Here is a 12,700-nt window from a genome sequence, read left to right on the forward strand (position 1 = left end):
GGGGAATAGCGCCACAGGTTATTTTCCCCATCCCATTGGAAACTATCATTCATTAACCGCACCAGCCCAGTCATTAAACATGCCTGTTACAAAAACAAAGAAGATAGAGAGCAAGTGAGAGAATTGTATTCATTGCAACATTCTACCTTAATGTACATGCAGATAGGTAGGTAAAAAGGTTGATAAAAGAAGCATTTACTCCTCACCAGAACTGCATGATGGGGAGAGAAGAGCAGCAGTACACTACTAGTCGTGGTGCTGCATTCAACTGGACAGAGATAGGTCAGGGGAAAGCTAGGAAAATTCTGGGTTCGCAGCGGCTCACATGTGCACACACACCCTTACCGGGTTGCTGGCACCACCAATCCAGGGCTCCCTTCAACCTTGCCACCACCCTGTCCCGGCAAATATAGCACCAACACCACCGGGCAGACAGACTAAAACTAGCTGTGAATTAGGGACCATTCCAACTCATATATACTTAAGTATCAAGAATTCAACAAAATTTGTTTCAAAAATTTCTTGTGACATTCCCAAATTACCTTTGTGCTTCTGTAAGAAATCAATGCTCTTCTGCAGTACAGTAGATTTGTCCATCTTCCGAGCATTGCCCGGAAGCATGGATCCCAGTTCTTTGATGAGTACATTAAACTGATCTCTGCGTTTCTTTTCAGACTTGTTTCTTGACACCCTTAAAAAAAAGCATACACACACAATTATGAAAATTCCAGGGGGAAAGTTTTATGCAGTTTCTTAGGGGTTAAGAGGCTGTGTCCAATGCTACAGTTCTGTCAGCACAAGGGGCTTCCATCTGCATAACAGAATTTCCCTTTCCTCTCCCATCCCCTCCAGCTCCTGAATACCTGGAAGGTTGGGGGCAGGCAAGGGGAGAAGAGGGAATGGAAGCCCTGGAAGCAGTGGATACAACAGAATGTACTGTAAGTTACAATGGTCAATAAAATATGCTCATTTCAAATGTAAGGACGAGGAAACATTGGCAAAACTAGTCATAGAAATACTTTCAGCACAATTCTAATCATGCCAACTCAGACGTTCTATTAAATTCAATGGAACTTACTCCCAAGTAAGCAAGGGTAGGACTGCAAGATTAGTATTCCATTTTGGAGCCCTATACATGGAAACATTAGCGATGTGTTTAAATATCTTTAAACATCTTTTGGGTGGAATCCAAATAACTACTTTTGGCAAAAACAAGTGCTTGAGCATGCCCAGTGGAATTTTTTAAAACTCCACCACTCTTCCTCCACTTTCATTAGTTATGCGGCCTTGATAGGCTACTGCTAAAAGAAAAGGCGGGGGGGGGGGGAAGCCCCAAGTCCTGTGAAACAAGTTTTACTGTTGTTTGAATCTAAGCTTTTGTCTTAAGCAGTGGCTTTTCAAGAGGTCAGTTGCCAGTCAAGACACTTGGACTTATTTGGATGCCTGATAAAATTAAAAGAAAAACTAAAAATTCAAAATTGAAGAGTCTTATATCTTTGCAGTACATAAATATGTTAATATTTTATTGCAATATTTTAATACTGTCTCCAAGCCAAAAAAAAAATCAAGATCCCCATGCAGTGATCCTTGCACTCAGCAAGGGACTACTACGTGTTGGTGTCTTCCCTTGAACAAACTTTAATTAATCCACTTGGTCACTTGTTAAGAGGGTGGGTGGGGAGTAAAGAGATGCTTTGAATCCTTCCTCCCTTCTCTTCCCCCTTCCCCAAGTATGTTATCAGCATTGTCAGATAAGACAGCTGACCACATGCCAGGCAATGTATGCAAGGACTAAGGGCACTGTGCATACTTTAGACCACTGGATATAGGGCTTTTCACAGGCTTCCTATGTGCAATCTAGGTGCTGGTCCAGATGTAATACGAAACCAGAAGTGGCCCTCCAGATGTCATTGAACTACAGTTCTCATCACCAGTCATCATGAGCAATGCTGGCTGAGGCTGATGAGAGATTAAGTTCAATGACAGCTGGAAGGTCACAGGTTCTCTTTCCCTGTTCTAAACTATTTACTTAGTCAAGCCTCAGCAAGTCCAAACAAAGCATTAGTCTCACATTAGTCTCCAATTCACTCCCCAATACTCTCTCCTGTGCAGCCAGGAGAATTTTACATTCAGTTTCAAAGAACCTTTGCATTCTATGCAAATCAGGGCTCCTGACTCACAACGAGGGGAAACTCCATGGTTTGATGTTGGCTTTACCTAGGCTTGCTGAGGCTCATCTTTATAACACTGAACCATGGTTTAGCATTGTGTGCAAACTGCCCTATACGTAAAGTCCCATTTCAATGCACAGTTTATATACATCCTAACCAGAGGAAAAATGGTTGGTGCTAGCTACCTCAAAAAACATACCTCTTCGCTTTATCCTTGTCATCTTCTTCCACGAGACCATCAAAAATGCTACCATCATCTCTACAAGAAAAAAACAAGTCTCAGGGGGCAGCCACAATGTTAAGAACAGCCTTATATTGATAAGTATTTTCAGTCTGCAACATTACTAATTATATCGATCTTTAAAAAATGGGTATTTATAAGATTGGTTTCGATGTGAAGTAAAATAAATTTTGTGAACATTACCTTTTCTACTGTACCCACAGATACAATTTAGGAAGAAATATTGAAACGCCCTTATTGGATCTTTGCAATTCCGCATTACCATTAAATCAAGTCATTCATAGCAAACAGCTAATGAAGTCTGTTATGTTCTAAAGGAGGGGTAGATAACCTTTTTGGTCTAAGGATCACACTCATAACCACCACTCCAAGGGCTGCATTCCAACAGAGGCTGAGATCAATGTACATTTACATGCATGCACACACGTACTGCATACATCCAGACAAGCAGGCAGCCACACAGTCAGGCACATACAGGTAGGTGCTCTCAATCTCTCTCTCTCCCCCCCCCCACACACTTTTTCAACAACCAGTAGAGATGTAACTCCTCTCTATTGTGGTGGTGCTGGGCGAGGAGGAAAGGAAAGCCTCACTGCCTCATCTCCTTACTTTTCAAAGGCACCTGTTTATCCACTGGTGCAGTGACATTGCTAGGAGGTCTTAGTGCTCCTTCCTGCTTGCTGAGCATTTTCATGCAATGACTTGCTAGCAATGGGGTTGCACAAGAGGGAGAGGAGACACCTGGCGATTGGCAGTCCACCTAAAGCAGCTTGACAGCTGCAGGTTCACCTCTCCTGTTATAAAGAGATACTGTAACTTCAACGGCCTTCTTTGAAATTCTCTTTTAAACCATGTGAAACCATTACTAATGCACAAATAAAAAATAATTTGCAAAACTCAAATATAGCATACCTGTCTGCAATGGAGCTCATTTTATGGGTGCTTATGGTAAAGAACATAACATATCACACTTTAGTCTTGTGGTAGACATTTGTACGTCTGCACTGTAAGAGAATAGAAAAAGAAAGAAATGTAACGTCACTCTCTTATGTTTCCTGAATAAAATTCCCTACTGCCACGAAAAGGAACAATAGGCAGAATCCAAAGAACCATGCAACTAGTTCCATGTGCCCAAAAAGCTTTGGGATTGTGTCTCTTGAACATCAGCTCCCTGCCCCAACTCCACCTGGCAAACCATATTTGAAACTGAGAGCACTGTCAAAAGCAAATTGTCATGTTGTCTGGCAATATCAAAGCCCTTCAAATGACGAGCATAGTTCTTTGGATTGCTACCAATATATATGCCTGTGCTTTTTGGTTCTGTGGCCTAATTATCTGAATATAATCCAGTGGGTTTTTACCGTTTATACTTTTCTGGATGATAAATGGCAATGTTCTAAATGACAGGTTCCAGAAGGAGCAACTTGGGAAGAGCCTTCAAAATGTATTCTCCGCAGAAGATCATTAATATCTTAATTCAGTACTGTTAAAGAGAAAAAGAAAGATAACAGTATTAGGATTCTGCACCTAATTATTTTTTTCATGTAATAAGTAGCCACTTTTTATTTTAAGTACAGGAACAGAAAAATACATATGTACACTGTAATAGCTTGATGTAAGAAAACAAACATCTGTGATAAGAGAAACGTCATTGAGCAGCTACACTTTAATCTTCTCTGACCAGAGCTGTCAACTACATTAATTCCATTACTAGCCATATACAGTTCTATGATTCTATGTGAGTTACAAAGTAATTCTATATGTCTATTCTGAAGCAAACCCTATTAAATTCAAAGGGATTTACTCCCAGACAACCATGTAAAGTATTGCTTCCTTAATTCCAAATATGCTGAGCAGGTTTGAGGCAATTTCCCCTCCCCACCCAGAGAAGCTATTCAGAGACACAGCAGGGACAATGTACTGTAAATCTAATGATTGGTTGTGCAAGAACATTGTCCAATCTTACAATCTTTGGATTCCACCCATAGCTCTGGAGGTGTTGTATCATAATTCTTACTATTATTTTACTTTTATCTGAATTCTTACTTCTTTATTCCACCAATGTTCCCAAATCTGTTTCTTTGTTTCTTCATACCAAAACTGCCTCCAGCTGCTGGATAGTTTTATATTGCTACATCTATTTACAAAGCACAGATCTCTGCCAAGATTTTCCCTACAAAAATGATCAACTACAGTGGTGGAACATTTGCACATGTTAGGCTTCCTCAAACTCGGCCTCCAGATGTTTTTGGCCTACAACTCCCATGATCCCTAGCTAGCAGGACCAGTGGTCAGGGATGATGGGAACTGTAGTCTCAAAACATCTGGAGGGCCGAGTTTGAGGAAGCCTGTGTTAGACTATGTCTGCAGCAGCACAAATTCAGCATGCAGTTTTTTAATATTGTAATGTATCATTAATATTATATATGTTATACTTTCTATGAAAGTGCAGTTTAATAATATTTAAATAAATAAATTTCAAAAAGTGTGTTCAAATAAATAATTGCAATGTGATTTTCTTTACCAGTCAGTTCTTGCTGATATGCTATCCATGATTTAACTGTTCTTACTGTAGCATTGTCTTTATTTTGTATGTTGCTTTATATTATCTATGAAATTGCAGTTTATAAATATTTAAATAAAGAAATAAACTATTGGGTGCCTGCTGGTGTACTCATGGAATCGGTACAGTGCTTAACCAACATTTGTTAACTTCACACTGTCAATGACCGCAACCGCAATATTGGTATCTACACAGCACAGGTCAGCTAGCAAAGGCTTATTTTGTTCCTGTTGCCTGAAAGAATGTAGACATGCCATATGCATCTTCTGTTCTAAACCCCAACATTACGTTAACACATTGGTTCTCCAGAATGGGCAGGATGCAAAAGAAAATCCCTCAGACATACAGACTAATACATTACTCCAGAGGTTTCAATGTTTTGCTGCTCTCAAAATGCAAAACAGTCCAAGATCTTGGGAACTGGGGAAAATATCTCTACATTCAATTCTCCTCCTCCATCCCACTCACTGTCTATTTCCAAGCAGGAAATACTGCCCTTGTTCTGGCCATTCCATTCTCTTCCCCTATCAGCCGCAAGGAGTTCTGGAAAAGCTTCTTCAGTTGTAGAACTCCCTCCCTCCTAACTGATATTTTTAGATCATTTCCAAGAAGCAAATCATACTGAGAGAACATGGAACTTTCTTTTAGAAGATTAATATATCCTCTTGCCAGTAGAGCTACACAAACAATTATTACTTGTTTTTAAAAGTAACTAAAAAGAGCAAGAACTAAATACAAAGAAAAGCAATCTGCCAGAAGGAGTGGGGAGGAAAAGCAAAGTGAAGCATGACTCAGAGAACCTGCTTGTGTCTTTCTGGCCTAATAGCCTAGTGTCCTATTGACCTACTTTTCCTGTTAAGGTGGTTAAACCCTTATCTCCCATTTGAATAGTTTTCCCCCCCTCCTTTTGGGCAGAGTATCCACCAAAATGCGCAAAGAAGTCTTTTGAAATCTAGACTGCGGACGTTGTAACATGAAGCTTGTGTTTTTAAACTTTTGAGAATATGAATATTCTGCCAAACATTACACAAGTCCGGGGTGGGGGATAATAAATGACGCAAGTATTGCATCCAGTACTGGTAGTCTTTAAAACTGTGTTTCACTCTCACAATGCCTAGACTTTTTATTATTATGCCAGACACCCAAACAGCTATTCTAGGGGTTGTGCTAACCTAGTGGGAATTTTAAGTTTCCCTCCCCATTTTGAGCAGAAAGCTCCCTTTTAATTCTCCCCAGTTTCAAATGTGGTTTACCATTAGGCTTTAAGGGGGAGACATGGCTGCTGTTTGGGAAACAAATCCAAAACCATTCTGGGCACATGAAGCTATTTTCACAGTTCTTTGAATCCCGACCTATGTTTATAACCAGGGACAGGGGGGAAGAGAACCTTTAAAAACCGCTTAGAAAGACTTCTGAAATTAAAAGAAAACATGAATAGACTAGATGTTAAAGAATAGAGACCATATGACTTATGCAGAGCAAAGTGAGCAGAGGAAAATTATGTTGCTGGTATAGGACAAAATACAGGTATGCAAGTCAGATATTCTGCACTGCACAAACTAACCATCTTCAAGCAGCTTCCTGAGTTTTCTTAAGAAAGTCACATTACAGATACATACATTACAGAAGAGGCTTATGCCATGTTTCTTATTAGGAATATCTTTCTCTCTTCCCTCGCTCGCCTCTACTGAACTTCAATCCAAGGAAGATTTATGTGAAACTTATAAGATAGCTCATTGCTTGGTGATATTCAGTTAATAAAAGTATTATGATACTAAAATGTTTCACTAACCTTCTGGGATTCCATTGCAAACCTGTTCCTCCTCACTTTTTCACAAATTCATATCCAACTTCCCCCCAACACCCCCTCCTTGAACAGGTACACATATAATACAGATGGTTCTTTCCATTTCTCAGTACAGTGGTGCCCCGCAAGACGAATGCCTCGCAAGACGAAAAACCCGCTAGATGAAAGGGTTTTCCATTTTTGAGTTGCTTCGCAAAACGATTTTCCCTATGGGCTTGCTTCGCAAGACGAAAACGTCTTGCGAGTCTTGCGATTTTTTTCCGCTCCCCCCCCCCTTTTTCTAAGCCGCTAATAGCCTTTTAGCCGCTAAGCCTTTAATATCCGCTAAACCGCTAATAGCACTAATCCGCTAATAGGGTTGCTTCGCAAGACAAAAAAACCGCTAGACGAAGAGACTCGCAGAACGGATTATTTTCGTCTTGCGAGGCACCACTGTATAATAGATGAAATAAAGAATGAAATGAAATGATCTCTAGTGCAACCAAATTTTAATAATGAGGGAACTTTAAAGGATGGCATATATCCTGGGGAGGGGCCCTGTGCTTGCCAGGGAAATTCTCTGCAGGTACATGTGCACCTGTAAACGCCATGTGCGTAGGGTAATACTTTTAAGGAGATATGGCCACTGCACAACACCAGGCAAGACACAAAAAATTAGAGCAAGTTTTAGTTATCAAGCAAATGATAAGAGTAAAAACCATAATTTGGTTGGCCATCATGCACTATACAGTTTACCTCTTTATACTTGTGGGTTTCAGAACATTTTTTTTGGTGCTTGAGTCTTCAGAAATAAATTATGTTTTATGCACTCATTACTGTCGCTCCGCCATGACCTCCCTGCCAATTTGGATACAATAAAGGAACTGGAGGCCCCTCGACTGTCCTCGGGTCCAGTATTGGACCACTTCGACCGGATATCCCCAGCCGATGTGGACAGACTCCTCCGAGCTGGAAAGCCCACTACCTGTCCTCTTGACCCGTGCCCGTCTTGGCTGATTAGAGCGTGTCCAGACGAGGTGCGGGCCCTCCTGGGGGATATCATCAATTTGTCCCTTGGCACGGGGACATTCCCAGGGGAACTGAAGGAGGCAGTGGTGCGCCCGCTCTTAAAGAAAACATCATTAGATCCTTTAGATCTATCCAATTACCGCCCGGTTTCGAATCTTCCGTTCCTGGGTAAGGTGATTGAGAGAGCGGTTGCTGAACAGCTTGGTGGGTTTCTGGATGAAACATCGGCCCTGGATCCATTCCAGTCCAGCTTCCGCGCTGGTCATGGGACCGAGACGGCTCTGGTTGCCCTAACAGATGATCTTCGTAGACAGCTGGATCGAGGCGGGTCGGGGCTGCTGATTCTTCTAGATCTATCAGCAGCCTTCGACATGGTCGATCACGAACTTCTGGACCACCGCCTTGCCGACGTGGGGATCCAGGGCACAGTCCTTCAATGGCTGCGCTCGTTTCTCTCTGGTCGGGGACAAAGGGTGGCGCTTGGGGGGGGAATTGTCATCGCGCCACTCCTTGGTGTGTGGAGTACCTCAGGGTGCGATACTCTCCCCGATGCTTTTCAACATCTTTATGCGCCCCCTCGCCCAGCTTGTTCGGAGTTTTGGGCTGGGTTGTCATCAGTATGCCAATGACACCCAACTCTATCTGTTGATGGATGGCCATCCTGACTCGGCCCCAGACACACTGACCAGATGTTTGGAAGCTGTGGCTGGATGGTTACGTGGGAGCCGGTTGAAGCTAAATCCTTCGAAGACAGAGGTCCTGTGGCTGGGACGGGGCGATATGGGATTGGGGGGGCAACTCCCATCTCTTGCGGGGGCGCAATTAGTGCCAGCACCGTCCGTTAAGAGTTTGGGTGTAATCTTCGACACCTCCCTTTCCATGGAGGCGCAGATTGCAGCTATAACAAAGGCGGCATTTTTCCATCTCCGCCAAGCTAAGCAGTTGGCTCCTTACCTCTCTCGCCCTGACCTAGCCACTGTGATCCACGCGACGGTCACCTCCAGACTGGATTATTGTAACTCGCTCTACATGGGGCTGCCCTTGAGACTGACCCAGAAACTCCAGCGGGTGCAGAATGCTGCAGCGAGACTCCTTACGAGGTCTTCGCTGCGAGATCACATTCACCCGGTGCTATACCAGCTGCACTGGCTCCCGGTGGAGTACAGGATCAGGTTTAAGGTGCTGGTTTTAACCTTTAAAGCCCTATATGGCCTAGGACCCTCGTACCTACGGGACCGCCTCTCCTGGTATGCCCCACAGAGAAACTTACGGTCTTCAAATAAAAACATCTTGAAGGTCCCAGGCCACAGAGAAGTTAGGCTGGCCTCAACTAGAGCCAGGGCTTTTTCGGTTGTGGCTCTGATCTGGTGGAACTCTGTCACAAGAGACCAGGGCCCTGCGGGACTTGACATCTTTCCGCAGGGCCTGCAAGACAGAGCTGTTCCACCAGGCCTTTGGCTAGGGCACAGCCTGACTCCCTCCCTCGGCAATCTTCGCGGAGCTCTGGCCCAATGGTTGCTAGTGGCTTGAATTAATTAATTTTTATAATGAATGATTTTAGAATGTTGTTTATGTTGTACTTTTGTACTGTTTTATTGTTGTTAGCCGCCCTGAGCCCGGCTTCGGCTGGGGAGGGCAGGATATAAATAAAATTTATTATTATTATTATTATTATTATTATTATTATTATTACTGCAAGGCAGGTAACCATCTTTGTGCTGTAGAATCACCCAGGAAATGGTGGCACATCATAATGCGCTGCCTCTTCCAGGAGCTTTTTACTCATATCTTATCAATGAGTGTAGCAAGCACCACACTTTCTAGCTGCTCTAAACAGCTGTAACTGGTTTTTTTAAAGAAAAAAAAGAGCCAAATAAATCTGCATGGCCATTCAAAGGAACAGACTTACTAGACTACTCGTGTTCAAGGGACATGAACTGGATTATGACTGTTCCATCCATCGCTACTCATCTAATGTTAAATTTTGCCCAATACTTTTACTTTATGCATTTATACTATGCTTATAGCCACCTGTGACACATAAGAACCACTTCTAGACAACCAAAAGGGGGAGTTTTACAACCATTGACTTATTTTTTTCTGTTGACCTCAAAAACTGATACAAGAATGCATAGGGAGTAAAACCAGTATTTTTGTTTGTGAGTGCTAGTAACTTTAGAGCACTTGTTTGCAAATCTGGTTTGTTGGCATAGCTTGTATTGAGGTCACACATTAAACAGTTTAGATATTTATTTTTAAAACAATTTTTAAGTCATAGAAATAAAATACAAGGAGTCATTAGAGTATTTTTTGATGCTTATGAATACACTGACAACTTAAGCTAGAATGACTAGAGTAAACAAAACAAACAATAGTAGCCAATAATTTCAGTCTGATAGTCTACATAAAATGAGCAACTGAATAGCATTCTAATAGACCTGACAAAGTTGATTTAGCCAAGCTGAATGGCTGTAATAAAAGCTGACATAAGAACAGCGACCATTCAAAGATACCCACTGAAGAGAACTTAGTATTTTTTAAATGTAAAAATATAAAATACTCAAATATAGTTCATTGTAAATACCAGATGACAACTTACATAATCATAAAGCACCAAGTTGTTATTCCTTCTTGCTTATGTATTAGACCAGTCAGCTTGGTTATAACAGCTACCCTCAGCGTCTTCGTCCATTCTGATACCAAGAAAGACCCCTTAGATTTTTCAGTATATGGTAATAACTTTTGCTGCAAATAACAGATTTTTCAGGTAGCACCTTGAGTTTTGCCAGTATGTACTACTTTAAATATCATAGTAATATCATATATGGATTACGTTTCCGTTTATGCCTAATAACCTAATGATGAAACAAACCATGCTTTCTTCCAAGGTCATGCATAAGGTGACATTCCTGACCCCTATGAACAAAGTTGGCATCTAGCATCAACACCTCTAACAAGAACATAAAATTCTGTTACATTTATGTGAAATCCATAAAGCACACAATGTGTCTCTCAAGTTCAAGAAGTACAAAGAAGTTCAAACAGACTGCAATATACAACCATTCTTTCTTTGTAGTCAAATTCCCCCTCTAACATTTTCGAATAGTATCCTCTCTTGGGGTTTCCTTTATAGTAAGACTTCTAGCGAAGACACTCTAGATTTTGCAAATTGCAAAACAGATCTTTATTAAGAAGCATACTCATTTTTTTAAAACAATGATCACACACACACACACACACACAAAAACTGAGTTAAAAACTGTCTTTCATATAGTGGAACTCCTATGCACCCTCACCTGGGAATAACCCTTACTGAACTTCTAAGTGAATATACTGTGTTGCCAGTCTCTCAGTTAATAACAAACAATGGCCAGATTACAAAGAGCTCCTTTGGGCTCAGTGGGATTCTGATTTTTTATTTTGTTTTGAACTGCAAACCCTTATGCCATGTTATGAATTATTTTTGAAAAGTATTCCTCAGTGTCAAAACTCTATTTGCCATGCAGCTTGGGGAACTACTGCATAACACATATACCAGGCCACAGTGTCCCAAACTGCCCAAAAATGTTGCGAAGTTCTTTGGCTCTGAGCCTCATGCTAAATGAAAGCCAAATTAAACAGGATATCCTACGCAACCATAAAACAGATTGTTAATAAAATGCTTCCCCAGATGTGGGAATCCTGAAAGCCTTACAACTATGCTCTTAACACAGGTCCATTTTTAGAGGCACAAGACATCAGTTGGATTCCCCTACTTGTTTGAGACTGAACACACAAGAGCAGCCCCAGAAAGCACTTCCATCAGATAAGCATGCAGTACCAGTGTCATTCCAGCTGGAAGATGTACTGCAGTGAGCTGAACATACATGCATTCAACTTGTGTGCATTCAGCTTTACATGCACAGCAAAAAATTAAAAGAGGGTGAAGTTTCAGAGGAAATGACTTTGGGAATCCCATCCACCACTGAACCCAATGTGTTTTGATTGTACATGATTTTGGATTTAGGTGCAATCCCCAGAACATAACCCCTACGTAAGTTGTGGGCTTACTGCTTACTGATGGAGCAGGCTAGAGTCTTTAACATGAAAAGTGAGGGTGGGACTAGCAACAGGGATGCAGCTGCTATTTCTACATAGGGTCAAATTTCAGATTGACATTTGCTGAAGCAATACAGCTCTGCTCTATAGCACAGTTTATGCCTTGCCTTGCACCAGACCTATCATAACAACACAATACAGGAGGTTACCTCATTACCCTCTGGTTGGTGAGAAAGCTAGATGTGAACCAGTTGCCATGTCACCCATGTGAACCAGGCCAATGTCTGATCTACAGAATTATTGGAGATGTAATGAAACAATGTATAACTTTTTAAACTAAATATATATTTCTTACAATCTACAACAAAATTATTTTCTATAACATAATATAACAAATATCCTTATAATGTAACTGATACCTTGCCAAGAATATGAATAAAGTAGTACTCCGGTTCTTCAAAACTAGCAATGTTTAAAAACTTTTACTTTAATTTCAAATTGAATTTGTAATTTGTTTTGTGAGCACTTTAGATTTATTATATTATTCAACAACCCGCTACAGAAAAATGTAGAATGGGACAAGCTGGTAGGCAGAATGCTACAGGAATGCTACAATGATCTTCTACATGTTCCCACTACCCACCATTCTAAAGTAAGCAAAATAACAGCATTAGTGGGATTGGCATAGATGTAATACACCACATTCATGTTTAGAAATATCTTATTTTGTTGCCCTAAGCTTCAAATGCTCTCTAATGAATGTTTGCATCTTGTTAATTTTTCCTTACTACTTACTAGTAGTTAATTTTTAAAGATAGCATTTATTAAACATTTGAATACAGTGGTGCCTTGCAAGACGAAAAGAATCCGTT

At 41.1% G+C, this 12,700-nt stretch overlaps 1 protein-coding gene across 6 annotated transcripts in view; it reads right to left on the minus strand.

Moving 5' to 3' along the window:
* CLOCK (clock circadian regulator) overlaps positions 1 to 12,700 on the minus strand; it is a 41,550-nt gene that overhangs the window by 20,916 nt on the left and 7,934 nt on the right. For 3 of the 6 annotated variants that reach the window (XM_028745140.2, XM_028745142.2, XM_028745138.2), the window contains exons 2-6: positions 10,390 to 10,535; positions 3,774 to 3,895; positions 3,325 to 3,416; positions 2,371 to 2,430; positions 543 to 691 (exon numbers count right to left, since the gene is read on the minus strand). In XM_028745140.2, the coding sequence (XP_028600973.2) occupies positions 543 to 691; positions 2,371 to 2,430; positions 3,325 to 3,371 (256 nt within the window). In that variant the 5' untranslated portion in view covers positions 3,372 to 3,416; positions 3,774 to 3,895; positions 10,390 to 10,535. The remainder of the gene's footprint in view (positions 1 to 542; positions 692 to 2,370; positions 2,431 to 3,324; positions 3,417 to 3,773; positions 3,896 to 10,389; positions 10,536 to 12,700) is intronic. The other 3 variants (XM_028745144.2, XM_028745145.2, XM_028745141.2) reach the window with 1 other exon arrangement.

The sequence above is a fragment of the Podarcis muralis genome, chromosome 9 (assembly GCF_964188315.1).
Source record: "Podarcis muralis chromosome 9, rPodMur119.hap1.1, whole genome shotgun sequence".
NCBI classification, from domain to species: Eukaryota; Metazoa; Chordata; class Lepidosauria; order Squamata; family Lacertidae; genus Podarcis; species Podarcis muralis.